Genomic DNA, 14,381 nt, shown 5'->3' with positions numbered 1-14,381 from the left:
GTTGAATGAAAGACTATCTTTTCAGTCAAAGGAATTCTCAGAAAAAAAGCAAGTGCCACCGCAGAGAGAGGAGGCTGGGCGGTTGCTGTTGCTGGGGCACTGACAGCCTGCATTACTTTCTCCCATATCGGGTAGTCTTCCCCTCCCCCGCCTTCAAGGTCACCTTCCAAGTGATTTCCTCGCCTGGGGAGTCCTCTCCTCTTCTAAAGTGTCAGCTCCCAGGCCAGTGCCTTCTCCGTAGGACAGTGGCTCCCGACACAGCCACACAGGCAGCCCCTCTTTAGCGTTTTCCCTGTGGAGTCCCCACCCTCCCTCCACACACACTATTGGTTCCTTCTTTTGCCAGCCACTGAGCCTTCCCCCTGTTGGGCTTAGAAGGCGATTCGGTCAACCTCGGCCCCTTTTCTCCTCTGGAATCTCGGGGAGGGTGGCACCCTGGGGCTTCAGTAGCTCTCCTCCCAGCCAGCTCTCCCCAACTCCCAGACTCACTGGTTTCTGCTGCTCCAGATAGAGCCAGGCAGAACAGCAGGCACCAGCTCTCCTCTGTGCCCATGGAGGCTCCTTGCCCACCACCCTTCTCCGCAGTCCTACGCTGCTTGCGAGGCCTGGCGGGAGAAGGGGGGCTCTCCAAGCACCCCTGGCCAGCCAGAAGCCTTTGGATTTCTTCTGTTCCCGCTGCTGTGGATTTTTCTTTCACTTTCACTTGGAGCAAGGTGGCAGCCCGCGTCTCTGTGTGAAGCCCTCTGCAGCAGCTGCCAGAGCCCTGCTTACTGTTCCCCTTTCTCTCCACCCACCTTACCCAGAAATCCCCAGGTGATTTCAAGACCTGACTTCTGCACCCTTTTGCTCCCCTCCTGTCCCGAGAAAGTGGAGATATAACTGGGAAAAGGGGATCTGAAATCAGACACAGGATCCGCAGTAGCCTGGGGACCTTTCTCAGCCCCACCCTTGAGCAGGCCCCAACGTAACCGGCTGAGAAACCTCCTGTGCCAGATCCTGAGCTGAGCCAGGAGGCGGCCAGGAGCCTGGGTTTGGGGACTGGAATTTCAGAGAGGAAGCTGGAGAGCTGCAGGGTGGTCGTCTGGCACTTTATTTTGTCTGTCTTGTAGCATATGGGTCTTTCGCAGCAGGAAGTGTGTTTTACAACCAGAGCCCCGCCCTCCTGCAGCGCAGGCGCAGCTGGCTGGGCTCCTGCTTCCCACTCTCCACCTCATCCGTGTTTGTCCTGGTCCCTGGCAGTCTCGAAAAGGCACTCTGTCACGTGTACACAGGAAAGGGCCCTGACAAGAGGATGGGACTGCAGTGGTGGCTGCCAGGTCTCATTCTCCCTAGGATGGCCGGCGGGGTGGGGTGGAGGCCAGGGCTGTAGTGCAGCTCCCGCAGGTGCTGGCTCACGGGGAGGAGGCAGGCTCCGGTTTTCGGTAATCCTCTTGGATGGGGATGGTGCTGCCTTCCTCCTCCCTGGGGCAGCTGTAAGGACAAGGTTCTGCAGGCTCCATGGGACTTTCTCCTTTGTCTGCAGAAGGAGATCTGATGAGTCTTGGCCAGCAGTGGGGGCCGGGGGAGACGGGAGAAGGAGATGGGCAGAGGCAGGTGTGCTTGGGGGAGGAGTGTCAGGAGCACACCAGCTAAGGGGAGAGAAGGGCTAGGACCAAGGCTGGTGAAGTGGAACTGGTGGGTTTCAGTGAGATTCCAGGCGTGGGCAGTGGGGCTGAGCTGTTGGGGTGTGGTGCAAGGGCAGGACCGGAGACCTGTATTCTGTCTCTTACTTGATCTATATTTCCTTTGTTGATGGAGGAACAGGGTTCCGGCCAGGGTGAAAACAAGAAACATTCCGGAGAAGATCACAAGGATACGAATAAAATCTGAGCTGCACAGGGATCTTTGGGCTGTGATAGGAGGGGACACACAGGGGTTAGGGGAGGGTCTAGCCCTTGGCTCCCTCAGCCCAGCCCTCCTGTCACCTTGTCTGTCCCCTTTCCCCCATCTTCTTCTCTCCCACCCCCCACCGTTAGCCAACTCCTCTGCTAAGTGGTGGACTCTGCTTTTTCCCCTCCTCTTATCCCTACTCCAAGGAGCTTTCTGTCTGGCTTCCCTCCTGGCCCCTCCTGTGTGCATTCTCTCTAGCAGTGGGGATTAAGGAGAAAACTCACGTGGCCAGTGGGTAGAGAGAGTCCGGGCAGGCAGGTGCCTGAAGTCAGCCAGAGTCTGCATGTGCCCTGCTGTTCTGGCCTCCAGCATCTCTGGAAAAACAGAGACAGAATGAGTAGCAGCAGGGAACCCCGTAGGGCACATCTAAAGGCCTGAGAGGCGCTCAATGGGATGAGAAGGCAGAAACAGGCTGACCTTATCCAGGGGTAGGAGTGGGGAGTGCTGGTTGGGGTGTCACCCCTACCCCATGTGATGGCACAGAGAGTTGCCTGGAACTTACCATTGACATAAGGTAAGTGGGTGGGCTGAGGGTGTGGGCCCAGGGCCTGAGATGGCCAAGTGGTCAGCGAAGGGTTTGGAGGAGGATCACACTCAGTACACTCCTTGTCCCTGCACTGCCAGCCATTGCGACAGGCACACACAGCGTTGGCAGTGATGGTGCAGTTGCGAATGAGAAGACCTGGGGAAAGAGGAGGACCAGAGAGCATAGGACACTCAGACCTGTGGAGACCTTCAAGGTCCACTTGCTTCATTCCCCAGCCCCCATCCCAGGCCCACCTCTAGGGACGTGCTTCCCTTTCCATTCCCACCCCTGCAAAGGCCTCCCCTTGGCTCACTGTCCCCCAGTGCCTTTGCCATTATTATTGTTATTAAAGAATAAAGTTAGACCTTTCAGAAGGAAGATTCGTGGGTTCAGACATAGTAGCCATGAAAAGTAGAAAGAGCTTATATAACTTTCTCTTGTACTCTCTGACACTTTTTTTTATTTTTATTTATTTATTTTTTTTGAGATGGAGTCTCACGCTTGTTGCCCAGGCTGGAGTGCAGTGGTGTGACCTCGGCTCACTGCAACCTCCACCTCCTGGGTTCAAGCCATTCTCCTGCCTCAGCCTCCCAAGTAGCTGGGATTACAGGCACGTGTCACCACACCCAGGTAATTTTTTGTATTTTTAGTAGCAACAGGGTTTCACAGTATTGGCCAGGCTGGTCTTAAACTCCTGACCTCAGGTGATGCACCAGCCTCAGCCTCCCAAAGTGCTGGGATTATAGGCGTAAGCCACTGTGCTCGGCCCCAATACTTTAATAACTTTTAATTGAAGTATAATATACATACAGAGAGGCACGCAATAGTGTAAAGCTTAAGAATTTGTACAAATCTGGCTTACAGGCATAACCAGCACCAGATCAAGAAATAGAAAATAGCTGGGTGAAGCAGGGAATTGCTTGAACCCGGGAGGTGGAAGTTGCAGTGAGCGGAGATCGCACCACTGCACTCCAGCCTGGGCAACAGAGTGAAACTCCGTCTCAAAAAAAAAAAAAAAAAGAAAAGAAAGAAAGAAAATAGCCAGGTGCAGTGGCTCATGCCTGTAATCCCAGCACTTTGGGAGGTCGAGGTGGGTGGATTGTTTGAGCTTAGGAGTTTGAGACCAGCCTGGCCAACATGGTGAAACCCCATCTCTACAAAAAATAGAAAAATTAGCTGGGCGTGGTGGCACACACCTGTAGGCCCAGCTACTGGGGAGGCTGAGGTGGGAGGATTGCTTGAGCCCAGGAGGCAGAGGTTGCAGTGAGCTGAGATCATGATACTGTGCTCCAGCCTGGGTGACAGAGTGAGATCCTGTCTCAAACACCACCAACAATAAAGTATGTTAGGAATTTCCAGGGGCTGGGGATGGGGATGGGGGTGGTTGGGGGGTAGAAATGGGGAGTAATTGCTAAGGGGTATGGGTTTCTTTGGGGTGATGAAAATGTTATAGAATTAGATAGTGTTGATGGCTGCACAACCTGTGAATACAGTAAAATAAATAAATAATAAATAGATAGTTACTTGATTACAGTTGCTAAGCATTTTTTTTGTTTGTTTGACGGAGTGTTGCTTTGTCACCTGGGCTGGAGTGCAGTGGCACGATCTTGGCTCATTGCAAACTCCGCCTCCTGAGTTCAAGTGATTTTCCTGCCTCAGCCTCCCCTAGTAGCTGGGATTACAGGTATGTGCCACCACGCCTGGCTAATTTTTTGTATTTTTAGTAGAGACGGGGTTTCACTGTGTTAGCTAGGATGTTCTCAATCTCCTCACCTCGTGATCCACCCACCTTGGCCTCCCAAAGTGCTGGGATTATAGGCGTGAGAATTTGCCTTTAAAATATACATTTTGCTCAAGTGTAGGGGTCTGATGTTGGGTGGTTGGCTGTAATCCCAGCACTTTGGGAGGGGGATGGGTAGGGCACTAGCTGGTCTGGGCTGGGACCTTGCTGGCTAACACGGTTGAGAGGAGGGTGATTCTAAGGAATACAAAGTGACACCCAGAGGTGGACAGGCCTGCAAGAAGCTACTGGGAGGCCTGAGGGCAGAATGGCTTGTGGGGAGGCGGGCTTGAGTGAGCTAGAGCCCTGACACTGTGGACTCCAGCCTGTGCAGAAGAGCGAGGATCGTCTCAAAAAAAAAAAAAAAGGTCATAAAAAAATATATATTTTATTCTACTTACATTTTGCTCAGGTGTAGAGGGTCTGATTGTTGGGTGGTTGGCTGTTAATCAGTTATGGCCCTGTGACCTCCTAGGGACTAGCTGGGCTGGGCTGGGCTTGCTACTGGCAATTTGGGTTGAGAGGAGGGGCTTCAGAGGAAAGGCCACGTGGAGAACCCAGATGTGGGACAGGCTGCAAGGAAGCCTGGTGGGCCTTAGGGCAGATGCTTGTGGGGACTCGGGGAGTCCTAGGAGTCCTGACAGGTGGAAGAGGGGTGCAGAAAGGGAGGATTTCAAAGGGACCCCGTCTCCAAAGGTCAATACAAAAAAATTTTTCTTCTGTATGCCTTACTCGGGACTAGGAGAGGGACAAATTCCTTCTTGGCATCCTTATGGCCCTGTGACCTCCTAATGAATGCTGACTCTGAGTTGCTACTAGAATTTGGAGACTCTGCTTCTAGGAAAAATGAAAAAAAAAAATAAGAACCTGCAAGGGAAGAATGAGGAAGCCTGGGACAGAGCACTGGTGGTAGGGAGGAGTGATGACAAGAGTCTCCGCTAAAAGGGAAATGGAAGGGTTAAAGAAGGGGCTGGGGAGGGTTAAGACAATGAGGTGCTATTGTTTCAGTGGGGAATATCTGGAGACCTGGGAGTTCTATTTAGCAGGTACAACCTGGGCTCAAAATTCCAGGCTGACTTCAGGCATGTCTTCGTCTCACAGATGCCAGCACTAAGGCCCAGAGAGGGCCAAACTCATTCAGCCTGCCCATCTTCTCACCCGTGGCTGCAATCCCCTGGGGTCCTGCTGCAGCCAGGTGCCGCTGTGGTACTTTGGGATCTATTGGCTGAGCTCCCAGAGAAGGGTCATGGATTGGGCTAGTCTGGAACAAGTGAAGGGACTGAAGATGGGCTCAGTATGGAGCAAAGACCTTCAGGAAGGATCTGCAGAGTGAGTAGGGAGGTTTTGACTGGAAAAATTCCAACCCTGCAGGGGCCGCTGCCAAGAGGAAAGCATCTACTACAGGTACATTTTTAAGTTAAGTAGACTGAAGAATATTTCTTGTGTATTAAAGAAGTTCCTCTTTGGTTGATTTGCAATGGAAAAGCTTTTATTTTCTTTTTTCTTTTTTGGAAACAGGGTCTCACTCTGCTCACTCTGTCACCCAAGCTGGAGTGCAATGGTACAGTCACGGCTCACTGCAGCCTCCACTTCCTGGGCTCGCATGATCTTCTCACTTCAGCCTTCTGAGTAGCTGGGACTACAGGTTCGCGCCACCACGCTCGGCTAACTTTTTGTATTTTTAGTAGAGACAGGGTTTTGCCATGTTGCCCAGGCTGTTCTTGAACTCCTGGGCTCAAGGGATCGCCTGCCTTGGCCTCCTAAAGTGCTGGGATTACAAGTGTGAGCCATTGCATCGGCTTTTCTTGTATGTGTGTGACAAAGGGTTTTGCTCTGTTACCCAGGCTGGAGTACAGTGGTTGATCAGCCTGGACCTCCTGGGCTCAAGTGATCTTCCCACCTCGGCCTCCCAAGCAGCTGGGACTACAGGTGCACTACCACAACCAGCCAATTTTTTTAGAGACAAGGTCTTTCTGTGTTGCCCAGCTGGTCTCGAACTCCTGGGCTCAAGTCTCTACAAAAAATACAAATATCCTTCTGCCTTGGCCTCCCAAGTGCTGGGATTATAGGCATGAGCCACCACATCCAGCCTTGGTTTTTGTTTTTGTTTTTACAGAACCAGTCTCTGTAGTCACACCTGTAATCCTGGCACTTTGAGAGGCTGAGACAAGAAGATTGCTTGAGCCCAGGAGTTCAAGGCTGTGGGGAGCTATGATTGCACCACTGCACTCCAGCCTGGGTGACAGAGCTAGACCTTGTCTTTAAACAAAACAAAACCAAGTACCAACAGACCCAGTGACACCAAACACATTTTGCAAGTAGGTAGTTTAATAGTTACAGTTACCGGCCGGGCGCGGTGGCTCACGCTTGTAATCCTAGCACTTTGGGAGGCCGAGGCGGGCGGATCACAAGGTCAGGAGATCGAGACCACGGTGAAACCCCGTCTCTAGTAAAAATACAAAAAATTAGCCGGGCGAGGTGGCGGGCGCCTGTGGTCCCAGCTACTCAGGAGGCTGAGGCAGGAGAATGGCGTGAACCCGGGAGGCGGAGCTTGCAGTGAGCTGAGATTGCGCCACTGCACTCTAGCCTGGGCGACAGAGCGAGACTCCGTCTCAAAAAAAAAAAAAAATAGTTACAGTTACCTAGTTCTAAAAAGTGTCTTGCTAGAGAACATTTGTTCAAAGGGGCCACTTTAAAGCCTGCTATTCTAGTGTATACTGGCTGTAGTTTCTGAAATTGTAGCAAAGATGGAGAAATAATAACAGCATTCATAAGCACAACTGCAGATATTATACTTCTTAGTTTAAAAAATCTTTTTTTTTTGAACTATAAAATAAAAACACAGGCCACATACATACTCATTTTCTCAAATTGGCTTTTGTGCAAAAAAAGTTGTTATCTATTGGGTTATTTTGTTATCTCCTTAGAAAGATGTATTCCAAATTCCCCATGGCCAACCTACACATGTGGACTCTGGGAACACAGCCAGTTTATTGGTTGGGCGTTACTTGCCTGAAATCTGGGGTCATAGAGCCACTTCTCTCATTTTATTGTCTTGATCCTATCCATAGACCCATTCTCACCAATCCCTCAAATTCTATTTATCCCTTTCCCTGAAATACTAGATTTCTGCCCACATTAATTCATGCCCCACCTAGGGTACCCCATTTCCCAGCATTGGCTCCACTTGCTGTGAGCCTTGAAGAAGGCTGAAGCTTTGAACCCCTCATCCTCCTTGCACTCTCAAACCCATCACCAGCCTTGCTCCCCCAAATGCTTGTCCAGTGTCCCCACCTATACCCTTGCCCACCTCACCAGAGTTACAGTGCCGACAGCTCTCACAGTGAGGCCGGGTGTGGTGGTCTGGAGAGAAGGAGACCCCTGGTATGCAAGGATGACACTGGGCAGCCTTTCTGTGCTGGTCACAGTCCTTCACAAGGAATGTTCCTGGGAGGAGAGGGTAAGGAATCAAGGCTTGAGAAGGGCTAGTTCTCTGCCCCCTGGAAGGTGGTGCCTCCCCACAGCTGCAGGATTTCCCTCTTTGCTTGAGTTCAGTGTCACCCTGTGCCTATTTACTGTATCAACGCCAGTCCTCTCTCTTTCACCACTCACCTGGCCCTTGCCAAGGCCCCCTCTTACCTGGCTCACACATCTGGCAGCACAGTTTTCCCCGAGCCCAGTAGTGCCTCTCTGGGCAGCTCTTGGGGGCTGGAGTAGCTGAGAGCCCCACCAGGGTCCCCAGAAAGCACAGCCACCAGGGATGTGGCCGTGCCATGGTTCCTGCCCAGGGAGCGCCTTTCTGTGCCCGGTTGCTGACGCGGGCCTCTGGAGTTAGCACCTCCAAGCTGGGCGCTGCTGTCGCTTCTTTGCACCCCCTGGGCAGCGGCTGCTTTAGGTGGTAAAGCCAGCCTTTGACGGCAGCGGCTGCTTTAGGTGGTAAGCCAGCCTTTGACGGCAGAAGCTCTATTGTGGCTGGTTTTTTTTTTTTTTCTCACAGCAGCAACCTCCACCCCCTTCCCCTTCCGTGTGCTGGGGAGAGTATTAAAGAGCAAACTGTCAGACCTGCTGCTCCTCAAACATGCCTCCTCCAACACACGAGCCTCCCTTGGTTTCCACCTCTCCTGCTCATGAAGCATGTAGCCCACTGACTCCTGCTTCTTTTACAAAAAGGTGATGGACACACAGTCTCCCACTCCTCCTCTCCATATGCACTTGTGCACAAAGGTGCCCACATTATCCCCCCACACCCCGCCCGTCCACAGTTTACCAATGAATTCGCGTGTCTCCTGTCTCCCATACCTGCATCCCTCCTTTCACAGACAGCAGCTGAAAGAAGGAACGAGAGCCAGAATTGAGCACAGGTCCACAAGCTCTTATCTGAAACTTTGCGGGTCAGATAAGTATTGAAATTCAGAATTTTTCAGGTTTATGCAGAAACTAGCACCACAAAACACCCTCGGGGAGTTGGGGTAGCCTCATAATCAAACGCAACATTTCTGCAGCAAAACTATTGAATATTTACACCGACTGGGAGGAAGCTTAAATAGCCTTGTCTCAATTGAGGTCTGGTTTGATGGCCAAACGAGTTGGCTACAGAATGCTCAGAACTGCAAGCAAGGGGCGTAGAGCTGCCTCTCTCCTGTCACTGTTGCAGATCACCTATGCTCTCCTTTAATCCTCACGTCAGCCTCTGATGTGGGTGCCACCTCCTGCCCGCATGGCCTTCCCTCTCAGACCCTTGCTCACTCCTCACCTTTGTGCCATCTTTATCCTCCCCTTCCCACCTCTGGCTGTGTCAGTCACTGGTGTCCTGGATCACCTGGGGCGTCTTCTCTCCCAGCCTTGGGCACTCAGGATTAAAAGTAGCTTCCTACGGAGGTCATCTCTTTTTTATTTTCCCAGTTCTTCCAGCAAGACTGATCTCGGGATATTGGAAACAGCTAGACTTTTCCCTCTTTGAGTCATGGGGGCACACATGGGTCAGCAACCTCCTCCACTCTTTCCTCGGCAACCGAGACGCGGAGCGGCTTATTTCCCCAGGAAGTTTTTCATGCAGGGGCTTTGCCGTTGTTTCCACACCGCTCATAAATGTCACACTGCTGTGGTCACACCTGTCAGATCTGTTCTCTGTCTCACTCTGTAGTTTCCTTTCTCTTCATTTTCTCCATTCTCTTGTCTTTTCCCAGGCCCCTCTGCAGCTCTTCATGGGGGTCCACTCAAGTCGGAAGCCACATCTGGGTGTGATTCAGAGAGCTGTTTATGCAAAACCAGCCTTTTCACCATCAGGCAGGGCACCTGAATTCCCAGCACAGAGTGCTGTGGCCCTGAGGACTTTTCTGTCACCCGCCATTTCCAGGTTGTGGTAAATGTCTTCACCGCAGGCATGGGGCAGTGGGGTGGCTAGCTGACAGCAGGCCCTGGGAGGATGGACGAGACCCTCAGAAGAATCATGAGGAACTGGGGACCTTTAGGAAGAGACTTGTCAAGCGGGGACTCGGAGTTCGCCGAGCCTAGCGACGAACTCGACTGGGAACTGCTCACTCGCCTAAGGCCTCTGTCCTCTGGACCAAAGTCCATCGCCTCTCTCCTACATACCGCTTCTCCAGGGGCTCAGAGCAGGAGCAGGGTCTGCCTGGCTCTCCTGGAGGGCCTCGGCCAAGAGGAGGAAAGCCAGGTTTCTGGACCTTTTTCTTTCCTGGCAAATAGAATGAGCTCATCTCCAGCGCTCTTTGCATCCACTTCTGGCGAACCTTCCCCATCCTAGGCTGGCTCCCTGGACGGGACCTTCCTTTTTTTTTTTCTCCCCATCTCGCTCTGTCACTCCAACTCCAGGTTGGAGTGCAATGATGCGATCTAAGCTCACTGCAACCTCCATCTCCCAGGCTCAAGCAATTCTCATGCCTCAGCCTCCCGAGTAACTGGGACGACAGGTGCACACCACCACGCTCAGCTAATTTTTGTATTTTTAGTAGAGATGGGGTTTTGTCATGTTGACCAGGCTGGACTGGAACACCTAGCCTCAGGTGATCTGCCCGCCTTGGCCTCCCAAAGTGCTGGGATTACAGGCATGAGCCATCACGCCTGGCTGGGCCCTTCCTTTTGTCTACAGGCCCTGGGATGCAGCCCACTGACATCTTCCTTGAAATCTCACACAACCATTTTCTCTTTTGGGGTCAACCTCTCCCCCGTGCCTGGCTGGGGCATAAAAATATATGGTATTTTCTCAACAGCTCCCCACTTTTCTTTCCTTTCCAGAAACAGGCCCACAGAAGCCCTTCTTGAGAACTCTGAGGAGTCTCATGACCTTTTTTTTTCGTTCTTTTTTTTTTTTTTTTGAGACAGGGTCTCCCACTGTTGCCCAGGGCTGGAGTGCAGTGGCATGATCTCGGCTCACTGCAGGTTTTGCCTTCTAGGTTCAAGCGATTCTTATACATCAGCCTCCCGAGTAGCTGGGATTACGGGCACCGGCCACCATGCCCGGCTAATTTTTTGTATTTTAGTAGAGACAGGGTTTTGCCATGTTGGCCAGGCTGGTCTCAAACTCCTGGCCTCAAGTGATCCACCTTCCTTGGCTCCCCAAAGTGCTGGGATTACAAGCGTGAGCCACTGCGCCCGGCCTCTCATGACTTTTTTGTTTGTTTTTTTGAGACGGAGTCTCACTCTGTCATCCAGGCTGGAGTGCAGTGGTGCGATGTCAGCTCACTGCAAGAAACAGGGTTTCACCGTGTTAGCCAGGATGGTCTCGATCTCCTGACCTTGTGATCCGCCTGCCTCTGCCTCCCAAAGTGCTGGGATTTCAGGCGTGAGCCACTGCACCTGGCCGTCTCATGACTTTTGAGAGGGCCTCACCAACCCTCCACCTGGCCCAGTGACTGTAGCCTCGATGTCTGCCAGGGGCACCCTGCTCCTTGAAATCTAGATAAGATGCTCCTTGCTCCCCACTCAGGGCAGGTCCTCTGCAGGCTGTCCACCTGCACAAGTTCCAGTAGGTTGGGTGTTCTTGTGGCCACCTCTGGCTCTGATTTCTCTTTCAGCTGAAGTCTTGTTCTTGCCTCCGTGTCTCCTGTCTGTTGTCTTACCTGTACCCTGCCTCAAGCCCGAAGTGTAGGACACAAGACTTGCTTAACGTTTCCTCTAAACCAGCTCTAAACAGAAGGCTATCACATGTGGCAGGCCTTTTCTTTTTTCTCCAATTTTTATGAATTCATAACCTGTTAAAGCGCTCAGCAGGACCAGTCTCTGCAAGACTTTTGCTTAGGAGGAAGTTCTGTTATGGGACAAAGATGTCTGCAGTCACTGTTCCTGACTTAGGGTTCCTGAGTCTCATCACCTGAAGCTCTGAGTTTGTCTGGCCTTCTTTGTCCCTTGCTCCCCATTCCTTCCTCCCCAATTCCCACTTTCTTTGATGACCACCACTGGCACCGCTGCCCCCACCACCTTAAAGCCTCTTTCCCAGCAAGGCTTTGAGAGGCCCGCGCGGGACAGTGAGTTAAGCTCATTAATGAGGTTCTGGGTCTTGCAACTCCATAATTTTCATTTCTGCACCTCCCCACTCTGGGTGACATGGGGGACTGACCAACTGTGGGTTCCAGCCTCTGCCCACTCCTCAGAAGCCCAGCACAGCTCCCAGTGTCTCCTAGCACATAAGGCACTGGCTCAATATTGGATGGTCCAGCTCAGCTTTGTGCCGTAGCGGCTCTGTCCACAATGATAAGATGGCAATGTCAGAGGGCTCAAGGCCCTTTAGACCTCCTCATTCATTTGACGAGCGTTTTCCGCACATCCATTTTGTGTTAGGAACCAGCTAAGTAATGGGGCACAAAGATGAAAAACAGACACATATGTGGTTTCTGCCCTGATGGAGTTGACACACCAGTGTGAGAGTCAGACATTGATCATATGATCTCAAAGACAAATGTAAAACTGGCCAGGTGAGGTGGCTCACTCCTGTAATCCCAGTCACGTTGGGAGGCCAAGGCGGAAGGATTGCTTGAGCCCAGGAATTTAAGACCAGCCTGGGCAACAGAGTGACACCCTGCCTCTACACATAATAAAAATAAATTAACTGGGTGTGGTGGCAGGAGCCTGCGGTCCCAGCTACTCAGGAGGCTGAGATGGGAGGATCACTTGAGCCCAGGAGGTCGAGGCTGTAGTGAGCCATGATCATGCCACTGCACTCAAGCCTGGGTGACAGAGCAAGACCTCATCTCACAAAACCCCCCCAAGAAAACAAAATTAAAATTTGTTAGTAATGGTCATTATTGCTATGAAGGAGAGAGTCGGGGTGCAATGTAGGTGTTATACCCCTAATAGGGGGATTTAAGGGGTCAGGAGTGCCTCATCCAGGAAGCAAAATTTAACAGAGATGTGGGATCTGGCAGCTCGCTACCTACATGATAATTGTTACTTTCCTTGGTTTCTGTGACACCATTCTATTTTCCTTGCTTTGACCACTTGTTTTTTAAGTGCCATTTTTAATTTTTTTAATATACAGATTGTATATAATAGGGATAATCTGTTCCTTGAAAGCCTGGTAGAATTTGATTTGCTTAGCTGGGCGCGGTGGCTCAAGCCTGTAATCCCAGCACTTTGGGAGGCTGAGACGAGCGGATCACAAGGTCAGGAGATCGAGACCATCCTGGCTAACACGGTGAAACCCCGTCTCTACTAAAAAATACAAAAAGCTAGCCGGGCGAGGTGGCGGGCGCCTGTAGTCCCAGCTACTCGGGAGGCTGAGGCAGGAGAATGGCGTGAACCCGGGAGGCGGAGCTTGCAGTGAGCTGAGATCCGGCCACTGCACTCCAGCCCGGGTGACAGAGCGAGACTCCGTCTCAAAAAAAAAAAAAAAAAAAAAAAAAAAAAAAAGAATTTGATTTGCTTATGTGTAGGTGTTTCACTGTTGTCTTTTTTTTTTTTCTTTTTTTTGGCAGTCTCGCTCTGTCGCCCAGGCTGGAGTGTAGTGGTGTGATCTTGGCTCACTGCACCCTCCTCTTCTGAGGTCAAGTGATTCTCCTGCCTCAGCCTCCTGAGTAGCTGGGATTGCAGATGTGCACCACCACACCTGGATAATTTTTGTATTGTTAGTAGAGATGAGGTTTCGCCATGTTGGTCAGGCTGGTCTCGAACTCTTGACCTCAAGTGGTCCACCCACCTTGGCCTTCCAAAGTGTTGGGATTACAGAAGTGAGCCACTGTACCCGGCATACTTTGCCATTCTTTATATAATTTATTGGATGCTTAATTAATTTAGAAATTTCTTCTTTTCTAATATATGCATTTAAGACTATAAACTTCCCTAGAAGATCTACTTTAGCTACATCTCATAAGCTTTGCTATATATTTTTTTATTGTTGTTGATTTACTTTTCCCGTTATTATTTATTTTTACCTATATTTCATTTATAAATGCATTAAAATTTTTCTGTATCTGTGGGGCTTAACTTTTCCTTGTTTATTATTTTAATTTTAAATTTATTGTGGCCAGAGCACTCAGTCTGTCTGTGTAGCATGGCAGGCAGAACGTTGGCCTCCCGAGGACATCTGTGCCGCTGGAACTGCATGTTAAGTTACATGGCAAAGGGGAGTTAAGGCTGCAGATGGAATCCAGGTTGGCCTTGAGATGGGTGATTATTCTGCATTATCCAGGTAGACCCAGTGTAATCACAAGGATCCTTGTAAGTGGAAAAGAGAGGCAGAGGAGAGAGCGCCAGAGAGGCGGCTGCATGAGAAGGATCAATGATGTTGTTGACCTTGAAGCTAGAAGAAGAGGGCCATGAGCCTCGGTATGTGGGCGGCCTCTAGAAGCTGGAGGGAGCAAGGAGACGGATTTGACCCTAGACCCTCCAGGGGCAGTTGCACCTGCCAACACTGATTGTAGCCTGCTGAGGCCCGTTTTAGACTTCTGACCTGTAGAGCTGTAACATAATACATTTGGGCTGTTTTCAACTACTAAGTGTGTGGTAATTTGTTATAGCAGCTGTAGAAAACGAATACATATGAATCCTCTGGCATTTGTTTGAGATTTGCTCTATAGCTTAGTATGTGGTTGTATGTGTTCCATTTGTGCCTGAAAAAATGTTTATTTCTAATTCAGTGGTCTCTGCTATTTTTTTTGTACCCTATCAATAAAATGATTTTCAGCATGTATC

The 14,381-nt window shown here is 50.8% G+C and overlaps 2 protein-coding genes and 1 long non-coding RNA gene across 5 annotated transcripts in view; 1 reads left to right on the top strand and 2 right to left on the bottom strand.

Annotated features, from left to right (window-relative positions):
• The window catches only part of TAPBPL (TAP binding protein like), an 11,221-nt gene extending 9,870 nt beyond the window's left edge, over positions 1-1,351 (bottom strand). Inside the window, exon 1 of one of the 3 annotated variants that reach the window (XM_050747450.1) lies at positions 490-1,351. In XM_050747450.1, the coding sequence (XP_050603407.1) occupies positions 490-553 (64 nt within the window). In that variant the 5' untranslated portion in view covers positions 554-1,351. The remainder of the gene's footprint in view (positions 1-489) is intronic. The other 2 variants (XM_050747451.1, XM_050747452.1) reach the window with 2 other exon arrangements.
• Positions 1,073-8,192, bottom strand: CD27 (CD27 molecule). Its single transcript, XM_050747506.1, has 6 exons — positions 7,875-8,192; positions 7,551-7,682; positions 2,432-2,611; positions 2,154-2,243; positions 1,770-1,889; positions 1,073-1,516 (listed from the first exon to the last, which is right to left on the bottom strand). The coding sequence occupies exons 1-6, from the start codon at positions 8,008-8,010 to the stop codon at positions 1,392-1,394; spliced, it is 783 nt and encodes a 260-aa protein (XP_050603463.1). The 5' UTR covers positions 8,011-8,192; the 3' UTR covers positions 1,073-1,391.
• Positions 5,218-14,381, top strand: LOC126930469 (uncharacterized). Its single transcript, XR_007717599.1, has 3 exons — positions 5,218-5,880; positions 9,422-9,591; positions 13,879-14,381. It is a non-coding gene; the product is annotated as an uncharacterized LOC126930469 (long non-coding RNA).

Source organism: Macaca thibetana, chromosome 11 (assembly GCF_024542745.1).
Source record: "Macaca thibetana thibetana isolate TM-01 chromosome 11, ASM2454274v1, whole genome shotgun sequence".
In the NCBI taxonomy this organism is placed as follows: domain Eukaryota; kingdom Metazoa; phylum Chordata; class Mammalia; order Primates; family Cercopithecidae; genus Macaca; species Macaca thibetana.
The sequence above is the reverse complement of the archived record's forward strand: the minus strand, read 5'-3'. Positions and strand labels throughout refer to the sequence as shown.

Excerpts from the sequence above, each read along its gene's own strand:
- CD27 (XM_050747506.1), bottom strand. The coding sequence starts at position 8,010 with ATGGCACGGCCACATCCCTGGTGGCTGTGCTTTCTGGGGACCCTGGTG. Across the intron at positions 7,683-7,874 it reads CTGCCAGATGTGTGAGCCAG|GAACATTCCTTGTGAAGGAC; the intron begins GTAAGAGGGGGC and ends CTCTCCTCCCAG. Across the intron at positions 2,612-7,550 it reads CTGTCGGCACTGTAACTCTG|GTCTTCTCATTCGCAACTGC; the intron begins GTGAGGTGGGCA and ends CTCTTTCCCCAG.